Source organism: Lipotes vexillifer, unplaced genomic scaffold, assembly GCF_000442215.2.
Source record: "Lipotes vexillifer unplaced genomic scaffold, Lipotes_vexillifer_v1.1 scaffold914, whole genome shotgun sequence".
NCBI classification, from domain to species: Eukaryota; Metazoa; Chordata; class Mammalia; order Artiodactyla; family Lipotidae; genus Lipotes; species Lipotes vexillifer.
The window spans coordinates 3,900,532-3,913,491 of record NW_006780388.1 but is presented as its reverse complement, the minus strand read 5'-3'; the positions used below and the strand labels follow the sequence as shown (position 1 = coordinate 3,913,491).

The 12,960-nt window shown below is 61.6% G+C and overlaps 3 protein-coding genes across 3 annotated transcripts in view; all 3 read right to left on the bottom strand.

The window, feature by feature from the left end:
- Positions 1–1,054, bottom strand: part of JMJD8 (jumonji domain containing 8) — a 1,603-nt gene extending 549 nt beyond the window's left edge. Inside the window, 6 exon segments of the mRNA XM_007472160.1 lie at positions 1–100; positions 195–263; positions 353–449; positions 527–575; positions 787–885; positions 963–1,054. The exon segment at positions 1–100 is cut by the window's left edge and continues 1 nt beyond it. Coding sequence (XP_007472222.1) covers positions 1–100; positions 195–263; positions 353–449; positions 527–575; positions 787–885; positions 963–1,054 — 506 coding nt within the window.
- A 241-nt stretch (positions 1,055–1,295) lies between these two features.
- WDR24 (WD repeat domain 24) lies at positions 1,296–6,478 on the bottom strand. Its single transcript, XM_007453607.1, has 8 exons — positions 5,555–6,478; positions 4,179–4,356; positions 3,358–4,030; positions 2,711–2,829; positions 2,511–2,632; positions 2,313–2,417; positions 1,888–2,228; positions 1,296–1,717 (listed from the first exon to the last, which is right to left on the bottom strand). The coding sequence occupies exons 1-8, from the start codon at positions 6,033–6,035 to the stop codon at positions 1,364–1,366; spliced, it is 2,373 nt and encodes a 790-aa protein (XP_007453669.1). The 5' UTR covers positions 6,036–6,478; the 3' UTR covers positions 1,296–1,363.
- A 3,510-nt stretch (positions 6,479–9,988) lies between these two features.
- The window catches only part of FBXL16 (F-box and leucine rich repeat protein 16), a 3,392-nt gene continuing 420 nt past the window's right edge, over positions 9,989–12,960 (bottom strand). Inside the window, exons 2-6 of the mRNA XM_007453606.1 lie at positions 12,477–12,960; positions 11,234–11,742; positions 10,778–10,862; positions 10,402–10,465; positions 9,989–10,137 (exon numbers count right to left, since the gene is read on the bottom strand). The exon at positions 12,477–12,960 is cut by the window's right edge and continues 6 nt beyond it. Of these exons, the coding sequence (XP_007453668.1) occupies positions 9,989–10,137; positions 10,402–10,465; positions 10,778–10,862; positions 11,234–11,742; positions 12,477–12,960 (1,291 nt within the window). The remainder of the gene's footprint in view (positions 10,138–10,401; positions 10,466–10,777; positions 10,863–11,233; positions 11,743–12,476) is intronic.

Below are 12,960 nucleotides of genomic sequence, written 5' to 3'. Positions count from 1 at the left end.
GCAGGAATGGTACCTAGCAGGCTGAATGGAGGTGGAGAGTAGTGCCGAAAAAGTGACGCCCATTCCGTGAAGTTATTGTCCCCAAAGAAGTACAGGGTGTCTGACAGCAAAACACACAAGAGGATGCAGGGATCTTGGCACCTGGGTACTCCTAAGTCACCCCACCCCACCCCATGGCCACCTGTCTGGCTCACCATTGCCCATGGAGAAGGGGTCCTGGGGGTGCAGCATCTGCTCCACATACTCCTGAAAGGGCAGGTCCACTGCAGTTTGAAAGGGGTTGGTCAGGACTGGTTGGTGCTGCCTTCAAGATGCTGGCAAGCAGGCTGGGCTGCAGGGAGGGGCAGCTCACCTTTCTGGTAGGAGTAGGTGTTGGCAGTGCTCAACCGGACCACGCTGTCCCCAAACAAGGCCAGCAGCCTTTGACGGGAGCACAGGTCCCGGAACCTCTGTGGGGGCGGGGAAAGTACTCAGGAGCCAAGCTCAGCACAGGCGAGTGGTGGTCGCGAGGAGCGTGAGCACTCACCGAGTTGTCTGTGAGCCCCTGCAGAATGACAGGTCTGGAAAAGGCGTAGCTAGAAGAAAAGGAGGAATCATGGCCTCAGTCTGATCCGCGCCCATCGTCCGCCCCCGCCCACACGCGCTCGCACGAGCTCAAGGGGAAGCGGCCTAAGGAGGTCCGGGAGGACGCGCCGGCGACCAGTGCGCGGCCTCAGCGGTGCAGGGTGACGAAGCCCCAGAGTTTTCGGGCGTGGGAGGTGTGGCCATACAAGAGGACGCACTTACCGCTGCACGAACTCGGCGTAGCTGAGGTCGGCCCGGCGCTCTATGGTGCAGCGTTCCTCCTCCGCCACGGCCGCCGGCGCCCCCGGCCCGGGCCGCCGCCTGCCGACACAGCTGGTCAGTGCCCTTGGCCGCCCCGCCGCCCGCCCCGCTCAGCCCTGCCGCCCGGCGCCGCTCACCACCCTCCGTCGCCTGCCTCCCGGAGACTCCGGGCCGGAACCACCAGCGTCCAGAGCGCGAGCAACAGGAGTAGCCGCACCCCCAACGCCATAGCCCGCCGCCGCGAGGCATGCCGGGAGCTCCGTCGTCGTGGCAACAGGCTGGCTCCCGGAAGCGGCTTCCTCTGGCCTGTCCTGGAAAGAGGGGGCACTTCCGGAAGGCGGGACGAAGGTCGCAGCAACAGCTGCTATTGGCTACTGCCAGCTCCCGTGGACACACTCCCACCCGCCCGCCAGAGTCGCCCGCGCGGGGACTGGACCGTAAGCGACGCGACCGGGTGACAGGCAGCCTCAGAATACGTCTCCCGCTTCCTTTATTTGGTTCACAAGCCCCGCACACCCATCCAGGTCCGGCAGGCGGGTCAGGAGTACTCGCACAGGTGGCCACATCCGGCGGGGCAGTGGGAGCTGCCCTCCAGCCACTTCATGATGTGCTGCAGGTGTCCGCCGTGACTGCAGCCCTGGCACCACACGAACAGACCCTTGACCACGTGGTGGCAGACAGCGCACATGCTGGCGCAGTGGTGGCACCTGTCGCAGACCCAGCCCCGGCTGCTCATGGGCCGCTTGCAGTGACTGCAGTTGACGTGCAGGGTGGTGGAGGCCTGGTTGAGGCAGCTGATGGCACGGCTGGTGCTGAGCTTGACCACCTGGTTGGACACATTCCAGAGGCAGAAACGCTGCAGCAGGTCGATGTAGGACGTGTACCAGTGCTCCTGGTGGTGCAGGGAGGGGAGGAAGGAGGTAAGAGACCAGGGTTTCGGGCACACTGAGGAGCTTCCCCCAAGTGTGCTGGGCACAGAGGGGCGGGTGCAGGCGGGGCGTGCAGGGGTAGTCCTGGGGGTGGCAGCTGCTGCAGGGAGACCCCCCAGACCCTATCACCCACCTGGGTCTGCTCGTCGATGTCTTTGCGCACGCGTTCACCCAGCACAATGAGCACGGACACGGCCATCTGCACGTCACCCTGCTCCGCATAGAAGCGCAGCATGTCGCACACCAGGGCACTGAAGAAGTCAGGCGGCAGGCGGCTGTCGTACAGTGCGTGTGAGACGGAGATGAGTGAGAAGGAAGAGTCCACAGGCACCAGGGAGGCTGTATCTGCCTCACTGCCACTCACATGGGGCGAGTCGGCCTTGTCTTGCAGGTGCTCAGGCCCGGGTGGGGTGTCCACAATCTCGTGGCGCAGTGGGAAGGCTTCCTGGGGCAGCACATACTCGGGCTCCTCGGCTGCGATGCAGTGGGGGGCGGTAGGCAGGGTATGAGCCTCTGTCCCCGCCTCCTGGCCCCACCCCTCCCCAAGCCCCCACTTACAGTGAGCGTGTTCCGGGTCTAGCAGGTACAGCTCGTCATCCTCACCTTCCACATCGCCCAGCAGGTAATCGGCAGGCACGTCGCTGCCCTCGGTCTCCTCGTTATCTACCCGAGGGACGAAGAGCACTGCCGAGCCAGCTCACTCTGGGAGGCCCCAGTCTCACTCCCATGAATGCCCTGTGTCTGCTCCCAGCCTACCTTCGTTGGTGATAAGCGTGGCTGAGGAGTCCAGCAGCACTGTGTCACTCCGTGCGTCACCCTTGCTGCGGTCCAGCCGAGTCTCACTGCCCAGCCCTGGGGCCATATCCTTTAGATTGAAACTGGAGGCACGGAAGGCCGATGGATAGGTGGGCCCCAACAATCCCACCCTCTGGGGAAAGCCGCCCCCAAGTGTCTACCTGTTCATGAGTGGCAAGCCACAGGAGCTGCCCTTGCCCACACTGTGGTTGAGGTTGGTGGTGGACACCAGGCCAGGACTACAGTAGATGATCCGTAGCATGGTCCACGTCTGCGCCACCTAGGAGTGGGCACTGGTCACTCACGGGGGTCCTGGGTCCCTGGTGCCCCGTGCAGGCCCCCCTCTGCCTGGATGGAACCACAAACCCTCAGCTTTCAGCTGCCCCAGGGACCCAATGTCCTGGCCTGCCCCAGGTGGGAAACCGATGCACACGGAAAGACAAAAACCCTAGCCTCGATCCTGTAGAGGCACAGAAAGAAACATGGAAATGAGCCTGGGGTCCCCGGGAGGTGATAAGCGAGGCAGTGGGCGCCTTCTGTGTAGGGCTGGACACCTCGGGAAGTCTAAAAGCAAGGATAAGCCAGAAGAGGGGGCTCCAGCCCCACAGCACCCCAGACCTGCATCCCAGGAATGGCACTGGCATCTGGCCCACTTGGGGCTCTGGACACCCTTAGTTACTGGGGCAAGAGCCAGTGGTGACCTCAACCAGAACTGAGCACTGAACTTAGGGCAGGGTCTGGGCACAGCAGTCAGAGGAGCTCCCTGACCCTGCACCAAGGTCATGGCCCTTAGCCCAGCCCTATGTACCTGGTTGCGGCCAAGCTCCCGAGCCACTTTCGCATTGTGGTCACAAAGCTCGGCCAGTGGCCGGCCAGCCAGGGCATAACGCTCAGCCGTGTCCACGAACCAGCTCATGCTACTGCTGCCAGGCTCCATCTCAAAGACACTGAGGGCACTGGAGGCAAGGCCTGAGAAGGGCTCGGCAGGGTCCAACTTGCGCTTGAAAAAAATTGGGTGGCGCCGATCCCCAGTGTAGGGCTTGCGCCCCGACTCAGTGGCCACTAGGCTCTCCTTGGCTGCGAAGGCCAGATCCCCAAAGAGACCATAACAGAGGCCCTCAGGGTTGGCGCGCTCAACAGGCTGGCTGGCATCACGGAATAGGTGCTGGCATAGGGTGCTGTCCTTGGAGCCGGAGAGCAGGAAGGAGGAATCGTGCGGGTGGCGCCAGGCAATGCCTGTTGTGACATCGCGGTGCTCCTCAAACATGGCAGCTGGCACAAAAGGCCGACGCACGTCCCACACGTAGATGTTGTGGTCCACCATCATGGAGCACGTAGCTAGGTGGTGGCGGCACTCAGGCCGCCACTTGACTCTGGCCACGGATGCAATGGTTTGCACGCAGTGCACCTCCTTAGCGCGGTGTGTGGTCATGTCCCAGACCTTTACCATCTTGTCACGCCCACCTGTGGCCAACCAGCCCCTGTGGAAGGCCCGTGAGGTCCTCAGTGACCTCTTTTGGGGTGGGAGGGCTCCCCACTCTGTCTCACAGGTCTTGAGGCAGTGAGAGAGCCCTTCCATAAGCCCCACCCATCTTGCCCCATTGCCCCAGCCCCCACCCCACCCCACACCTGTCCTCGGGGTGCCAGTCGCAGCAGAAGACAGGCCCATTGTGGGCCGTGAACATTCTCTCACAGCGGTCAGGCCGCCGAATGTCCCAGAGCTGCACGTTGCCGTTCTCAAAGGTGGAGGCGAATGTGAAGTAGTCCCGGATGCTGAACTGGACGTCACGCACACTCTCAGACTGGCCTGCAGACAGGACGTCAGTGGACGGAGAGTTGGGGGTGGGTGGGTGGGTAGCCTACAGGGACTCCAGGAGGGAGAGCACCCAAGGGGGATCCCTTGGAATGAATGTGGACTGGTGTCACATGCCTGCCCATGGTGCAGGCCAGGAGGCCTAGAGGGTGGAGTAGATACTGCCAAGGCCTGCCCAGGGTGGACAAGGGTGAGAAGAGGCCTGGCAGAGCAGACACAATAGCCTGGGCTGGTGAGAGGGACACAGGCATTGGGTGGTTTTTGACACAGGTTCCTGGACCTCGATTTTCCCTGGATTCTGCAACTGACATCAGTCCTTGGGCGAAGCTGTGATCAGCTTCAGGACCAGGTATCAGAGCATTGAATGAACAGGGGCCTCAGTGGGCTGAATACAATTCTTCGGGAGCCTGAGGCCCACGGAGGCATGGAAGGGATGCCCCAGGATCTGCCCAGTCCCTACACCTTGAGCTGGAGCCGCCAGGTCAGCCCCAGAGCACTGGATACCTTGAGGGTACATGTCCACCCCTGTGGACCACCACACCAAGAGCCTCTGAGTGCAGTGTCCAGCTTTTCCCCAGCACAGGTAGCTCAAGGTCTGTCTTAAGAGGCCCTCAGATTCTCTCTGGGCTCTGCCCAGTGCTTCACTTGGTCTCATCGAGGTGAAAAGGGAGAGCTGGCTCAAGGGGGGGTTGTCGGGGAGCTGGGCCTGCTGGGAAGAGGACTGGGGGGGCGGGGACCAAGCAGTGCACCACTCCCCACTGCTTCCCTGGGCTGAGGACCCTGGAGGTAGACTTTGTGCAATGAGGTGGCCTGGAGCTCTGAGGCAAGGAAAGAGGAGACAGCAAAACAAACCCTCTGCTCAGCTGCCCAGGTGGGCTGTGGATCTGCTCAGGCCCTGCTCTCTCCCTGATCCCACACTCAGCCTTGACTCCTGCTGACTCCATAAGTGCATCAGAGCTGTGACCACACTCCAGGTACCCCTCACACTTCTACCAGGCCTACCCCTGCCCTGCCCCTCTCCTGCTCACCTCCACCCACTCTTCCAGTGCCAGCTCGGCTGGCTCCTCCTCCAGGAAGCCCTCTGAGAGCACATCTGAGGGCCTTTGATGCACACAGCATTTCTCAACCCGCCTAGACAGGCCAGCCACCTGCAGAGATGCACACCTGCCCGACCCGCCTCCAAGGGCCTCACCCGAGAAGGTGCTGACAGAGTCCTTCCTGCGAAGGTCGAAACACTTCATGAAGCCATCCTGGGAGCCACTGAGCAGCACGTGGGCCTCAGTGGGATGGAAGCAGACTTTGTTCACCGTGCGTTTGTGCTCCGTAAACAGCTGGTCCTGCTTGTTGCGGGATGGTCGGCCCAGGTTCCAGGTGACCACGACTCCATTGGTCGCCGCCGTGGCAAGCAGGTTCTCGTCCATCTGGTGCCAAACAACATCTGCACAGCTCAGGTTGAGCGAGGGCTTGCGGCCCACACGAAGGTTCAGCTTCTCCACAAACTGCTCCTCCTCAATGGCATAGATCTTGAAGATGCTGCGGCCTGCCACGACCACCTGGGCCGCGTCACGGCACACACTGATGGCGTTGGCTGGTGCATCCAGGTGGCAGTGCATGGTGCGGCCCGTCAGCGTGCTGCCACCCAGGGCTGTAGTCACGCGGGACATCTTCTCCATGGCTGCACGGGTGGTGGTGATAGGTCAATGAAGTTGGCAGGGCTGGTCAGCCTGGGGGTAGGGACCTGGCAGTTCAGAGCCTTTACCCTGGGTGGTTCCTCCAAAACTGCTTAGTCCAGGGCAGTCCACCATTAGTCAGTCAGTCTGACAGGCAAATTCCATCACCCTGGCTGAGCAGTCAGAAGGCGCCATAGCTGCCCTGGGGCTAGTGAGTCCCATGTCTGACTTATGGGGAAGACCCTACCTGGTCAGTCCCAGGCCAGGCCACCTCTCCAACCCCCCAACTGCCAGATTAGGATAGGCACTGGACGTTCGGTCAGTCAGTCCCGCCCGGGGAAGCCAGGTGGTTCCCACCGTCCGCAAAGTCGGCCTCTGGAAGGGGGGCAGAAAGATAGAGGAGCCCGGAGAACACAGGCTATAAAGGCACGAGGGACACAGAGGGACTTCAAGGGCCGAGCTGTTTAAGGAGCCTGGGGGGCTCTGGCGGGACCGGAGGCAGGAGAGGCTGGCGGCGCGGAGGTTGCGGGGGAGCGGAGGCACCGGGAACAGAGCTAGCCGAACGGAGAGGTCTCTCCTTCCGAGAGCACCCGAACCATTTCCTAAAATTGCCGGGCCGGGGAGGAACCGCCGCGCCGGAAGCAGCCCGTCCCTTTCCTGCACCCCCGCCGGACGTGGTCCTTTTCTTGCCAGCCCCTCGCCGGAAGCGGGTGCCCACACTACAAAAGTTCCGGATGAGGGAGCTGCGCTGGTGGAGGCGGAGGGGTTGACCAGGACTAGGGTAGAGGGTCTCCCCCGGTTCCGCCTCGAGTGGTGGTGGGGTTTTTTTTATTGCGCTTTTTTTTTTTTTTTGCGGTACGCGGGCCTCTCACTGTTGTGGCCTCTCCCTTTGCGGAGCACAGGCTCCGGACGCGCAGGCTCAGCGGCCATGGCTCACGGGCCCAGCCGCTCCGCGGCATGTGGGATCTTCCCGGACCGGGGCACGAACCCGTGTCCCCTGCATCGGCAGGCGGACTCTCAACCACTGCGCCACCAGGGAAGCCCCTATTGCAATATTTTAATGCTAGTGCTCATCTCTGCCCCAAGGTCCATCAGCAAGTCCAGGCATCCCTAAACTAGTCCTGAATCCGTCCATCGTCTCCGCCTCCTTTCTCGCCCTCCCCGGGACCCCAGGAGCAGCCTTCTAAGGGCTCTCCCTCGGTTCCTCGTTTCCCCTGATCTGAACCCCGCACGTCAGGTACCACGCTTTGGCCTTAGGTCCCCCATAAGTCCCCACCGCGCTGTGAGTAAATCCCAAACTCCCGGCCTCTTCCTCTCTCCGCGCACCTCCAGCCACGGTGGCTTCTAGCCCTTCTTCCAGCTGGGCAAGCTCTTCCCTGCCTCGTGGCCATCGCACGTTTTCGCCCGCTGTCCTCTCCAGAAGGCTTCTCCTTCTCCTTCAGAGTTCAGCTTACATGTCACGTTCTTGGAGTACTTCCCTGGTCACCCCATCTAACGTGGCCTCTCCACTGTCACCTCCACAGCGCTTGTCACAACCCATTCCTTTGTATACTGGTTATCATCTGTTGCACACGAGTGTGAACTCAACCAGGCAGAGATCACATCTGTCTCTGTCTCCAAGAGCTCGAGTGCCTGACCCGACCTGTTCACACAAGCGCCTCGGCTCAATCAGTGACTCTGTGAGCCTGCCTTTCTCTCCTGGGTATGAGCCCTGGTCTGTCCGTGCTGCACTGTGTGATCTTTTAGGACAGCGGTCCCCAACCTTTTTGGTACCAGGGACCAGTTTCGTGGAAGACAATTTTTCCACGGACGTGGGGCGGGGGTGGCTGGGGAGGTTCAGGCGGTAATGTGAGCGATGGTTCAGGTGGTAATGCAATCGATGGGGAGCGGCAGATGAAGCTTCACTTGCTCGCCTGCCGCTCACCTTATGCTGTGCAGCCGGGGGTGGGGGTGGGTGTTGCGGACCCGTTTTAGGATATCCCTGACCCTTTCCTATCCTTAGTTACCCTGTGCCTGAAACAGGCCTCATTTTTGCCCTTCTGGAAGGATGGGCTAGATCCTAGATATTTTGGAGGGAATGTTATGTGTAATGATTTTAGTGTCTCCCCCCCCCCCGAAGCAGTGAGAGGTTAGGGACCTTCTGTTGGTCGCTGCTGGGTTTCCAGTCTGGCACAGTGTTACCAGCCTCTGCACGTTTGTTGAAAGAACCAGTAAGTCTGATGAGTTGAGAGGTGCACAAAAATTCAGACTTGGGCCACTCAGGACAGATACACCTTCCCCCCACCATGGCGTCATGACCTAAAACCAATTCAGACATGTGTTTTTACAACTTTTTTAATATATATTTTTATAAACAGGTCACGTGATAAAATAGCACAAGAAACACTTACCAAATATAAGGTTATATCTTCCGCATATACAGGAGAATGAGGTCGTATGTACAATAAGAAAATGATTTTAGGGGTTGGTTGGTTTTGTTTTCCTCTCTCCCCCTAATTTTTCCTCCTACAGTCGTTGGAAATATCACAGCTTCAGTTGCATTAATACTTTGGACAAATGGATAGCTGCCCTTCCCCACTAGGGAGCTGTGGGGAGGAGGGGCTGAAGAAACTGGCTCCTGACCACCTCAGCCCTGGAGCCTCTGGCCAGCGCTCCAGGGGCAGGGAAATCTTTGGGCTGTTGAACTGATTCTCTTCAACAGCATCTCTCGCTCGCTCTTTCTCTCTCTCTCTCTCTCTCTCTCTCACTCTCTGGCTCTCTGGAAACTGGTTACTCTCTTCCAACCGGTTGGGGGGTGGGGGGAGTGTCCCAAGATTGGATGTGGGTGCTGTATATCCTGGGGCTCAAGGTTGGGATGGAAAGGGGTCCCAGCCCCCTCCTCAGTAATTGCCAAGATGTGCCAGCACCCCCGGGACCTCCCAATATCTTGGGATTGGACAGAACACGGTGAACCCATGTGCGCAAGTAGAAGTTTGGGAAGCTGGGGAGGGGTGTGAGGCTAGAAAGGAGCCCTCCCTCCTTTGGGTGTTGAGGGTGAGCTGGCCACTGGAAGATCGGAGCCACTGGCTGGGGCCCCCTTTTCCAGCTTCCACCTGACGGATACCTGCCCTGGGTGAAGTGTGATGCTGAGGGGCCTGGGCCCAGCTGGCTACAGGGGCTGCGGGGCAGGGTCCACCCAGGACTGCTCCCAAGGCCTGCAGGCCCTGATGGTCGCTCCAGCTTCAGGTCTCTCAAGGTAGCTGTACCACCCCTAGGTTGAGGTGGACTGGAGCCAGCTGGGCTAATGTTGATTATGCCAGGGTCACTGTCAGCCCAGCGGTTCCTCTCCTAATCCAATTCTGCCCTAGCCTGGCCAGGGCCCAAGGACCTTAGGCCTGTGTATGGGGGTGGGGCGAGCACGGCCTGTCTCACACAGCGGCAAAGACGAGGGGAGGTCGCTGGGGTCAGGCTGGTATGAGGTGGGGGAAGGGCAGGTGGGACTTGGGCTCCTGGGCGGGCCATGGCTTTGGCGGCGGCCGCGGCGGCCTGTTTCCCCTCGCACCCCTCGGAGGGCTCTAGGCGCGGTGCAGTGGAAGATGCGGGAAGCCCTGGGGTCTCTTCCGGGCCCCTGTGTCCTGAGGGGACCCAGCTCCCCTCAATCCCCCTGGGCCCTGCCAGGGGTGGGGGGGACAGCGGGGAGACAGAGCGGGGTGTGGCGGGGAAGGCGGTAGGGGCGGCCGTCTGGCGAGCTCAAAGCGCCCGCAGGACCGAGCCCCAGCCCCCCGCACCCAGCGGGCGGGCAAAGGATGGCTGCGGCTGTGGCGTGGTGGAGGGCGGGCGTGCAGTTGCGGGTGCGAGGGGCATGCACAAATTCCCCGAGCGTGCGTGCGTGCGCGGGGCTGGCCCGCCCACCGCCCTCCCTGCTCGAGGCGGGGCCGGGAGGAGAGCGAGGGGCCGAGAGGCGGGGAGGCCCTGCGCTACTCGACGACGAGGCAGCGGGGCAGGTGCTGCGAAAAGTACTTGAAGAGCTCGGGGGTAGCCCCAGGGCAGTTGGTCAGCTCCAGCTCCTCCAGCTCCTGCAGCTGCACAAGGCCCGACAGCCCGGTGGCGGTCAGCAGCGGGCAGCCTGCGTCGGGCGGGAGGCGGGGCTGAGTGGGCGCGGCCCGAGGGCTGCGGAGGGCGGGGTTGGGGGGAGGGAGCTCAGGGGCCGGGCAGGACCAGGCCGGGCTAAACTTTGCCCGGCGTCTCCGCCTTCTGACTGGGACTTGGGACGCAGCGAGTCAGCACCAGGTATGGGTCTGCACAGGGGACCCGGCAGGGCTGGCGGAGTCGGGCTAATGCGGGTGGGTGGTCACTGTCCAGGAAGGCGGAGGCGGGGGGGGGGTCTCACCTGCCAGAGACAAGAGACGCAAACTCCTCATGGCCAGGAGGTGCTTCAGCCCGAAGTCCTGCACCTGGGCGGGAAGGCGGGGCGAGTTAACTATTTCCGTTCGCGCTCCGAGGGAGCCCCACTTCTGGGGTCAGGCCATAGGGGGCAGGGGATGGGTTCAAAACGGGGGTTCTCAGTTCCCCACGGAGTCGGTGAAGCCCTGGGGACTCTGCGCTTCGGTTACGTCGGCCGCTTGGGTGTGGAGGGATCCCAGACTTCATTACAGGATCTGAGCGGGCCGAGTGCAGGCCAGCGGCTTGTCTGGGTGAAGGCTTTCCCCGTGCCCCCCACCTCCCCTGCCTACTCCCCAATCTCTGGAGGCATGGAGGGCTGATACCTGGCAGCACCATCGCAGGTAGAGGCTGCGAAGGGACGACATGGTGGACAAATAGCTGAGGCCAGTGTCCGTAATGCGTACACACCTGTGGTCGCAACAGAAGGAGGCTGCCCACCTTCAAAACACCCGACCCCTTCCTCCTTTTCCCGAAGTGTCCCGGGCGTGAACTCCCTTCCTGCCCCAACATGCCCCGCCCTTTCCATAGCCCCGCCCCACCAGGCTCCGCCCCCACCTGCCCCCTGGTGGTATTCCCTACTGGTGGGACATAGCTCAGCCCTGCTCTCGTGTTATAGCCCACACTAGGCAGGCCTCTTATGAGGGCCCCGCCCCCCACCTTGCTGCAGCCCTACTCTAGCTATAGGCCTGTCCACTAGTCCACTAGGCTCCCTGCTTAGAGGTCCGGCAGGCCTCGCCCAGCCCTGCCCTCCAAGGCCCCGGGGTGGGGGACGCGCACACCTGTCCAGCACGAGCTCCTCCAGGCGGTGCAGGTCGCAGGCCACGTACTCGAGCGCCATGTCGGTGATGCGTGGGCACCACGAGAGGTCGAGGCTGCGTAGCTTGCGCAGGTTCTCGGCCACAAGCTCGACACCATCGTCGGTGACCTTGGAGCAGCCAGAGAGGCTGAGTGCGGTGAGGTTGGGCAGGCTGTGCACCACGTTGACCACGCCGTGGTTGGTGATCTCCCAGCAGGAGAGCAGGCGCAGCGTGTGCGTGCTGTGGCCCTGGCGTGCCGTGAAGTAGGCCAGTGCTGTGTCCGTCACGTGGTAGGCCTGCAAGCTCAGCTCAGCCAGGTTGGGCAGCAGCTGAGAGATAGCCGCGATGGCATCGTCGGCCACGTTGATGCAGTCGCTCACACTCAGCGAGGTGATGCGTGCGCTCAGGCTGGACCACAGCCCAGCTTCGGTGAAGTCGTTGCAGCCTGACAGCTCGAGGCGCACCACACCCTGCATCTGCTCCAGCATCACCTGAGGGCGGGCAGGTGCGGGGTCAGGAGGCCCCGACGTTCCCCCTCGCCAGGGTGCAACCCTACCACGTTTTCCTCAGACATGCCCCTTCCCCCAGGGCGTGGTGAGGATGGTAGGAGACAGGGCAGAAGGAGCCCACCGAGGGGCAGGAAGCTGTGTTTTTAAGCGTGTATATGGTGTAAACATGCATCAAGCTGTATTCTGACAAGTGCACTTTACAGTGTGTTCGTTACACTTGAACAACATCTAAAAGAGGAGGCAGGGCACAGGGGGCCTCAGAGTCCAGGGCCTGGCCAGAGCAGGTGCTCAGAGCCATGGGTGTTAATGATGTGATGTTAAGAGTCCAGGTCCTGGGGAAGGGGCTGCCTCCACAGCTGCTCCTCTGACCTTTGCCCCTGTTTCTCCCACCTCCTCCAGCATCCTCCCTACCCAATGTGAGCTTCTTGGGCATGCATGGCCTCGCATTTAATTGACTGCTTTGCTGTTGCTGTCTTGAAATTCTTAGTCATCTTTGAACAAGGAACCCGAATTTTCATTTTGGTCCCCCAAATTATGTAGCCAGTCCTGCTCCCCCCACCCCAGAGCTACACTCCTCCTCAGGACACCGACCCCACCCTTGGCTGCTTTGCTGCTTGTGTGCCCAAGCTTCTTCCTACTCCCCCCACATGTGCTGAGTGGCTGCTGCCTGGCCCTGCCCCCCATCCCTGCCCTTCTGGGCCAGTGGTGGTGCGCACCTCCAGGCCGGCATCAGTGATGGTGGAGCGCTTGAGGCTCATGGCCTTGACACCCTTCTTGGAGAGGGCATAGTTGTCGATGAACTCACAGATGTCCAGGTCGGAGACACCGACCAGGCAGAAACCCTCAAAGCCACGTGCTGCGAAGCCCTGCAGGTTCACGAACTCCTTCTCACCTCCAGGCAGCACTGTGTAGAGCTCCTTGGCATGCAGCACAGGCGTGAGGCCCGCCCAGAACTTGGGCTGGTAGAGCACACGCCTCCAGGCCTTGCACACCTGGGCCAGCACGCACCTCTCGCAAGCTGAGAAGTACCAGAAGAGGCCATTGAGGATCTTCTCGTCTGTGGCCAGTGGCGGCCGCTCTACTGGGGGCCCGGGCACTGGGGCTAAGGCTGGTCCACCAAGGGGGACCCCTGCCTGGGGGCACAGGCCCCCGGCCAGAGCAGCCCGGGGCGGTGGGGCAGCCAGGCTGGGTGGTGGGAGG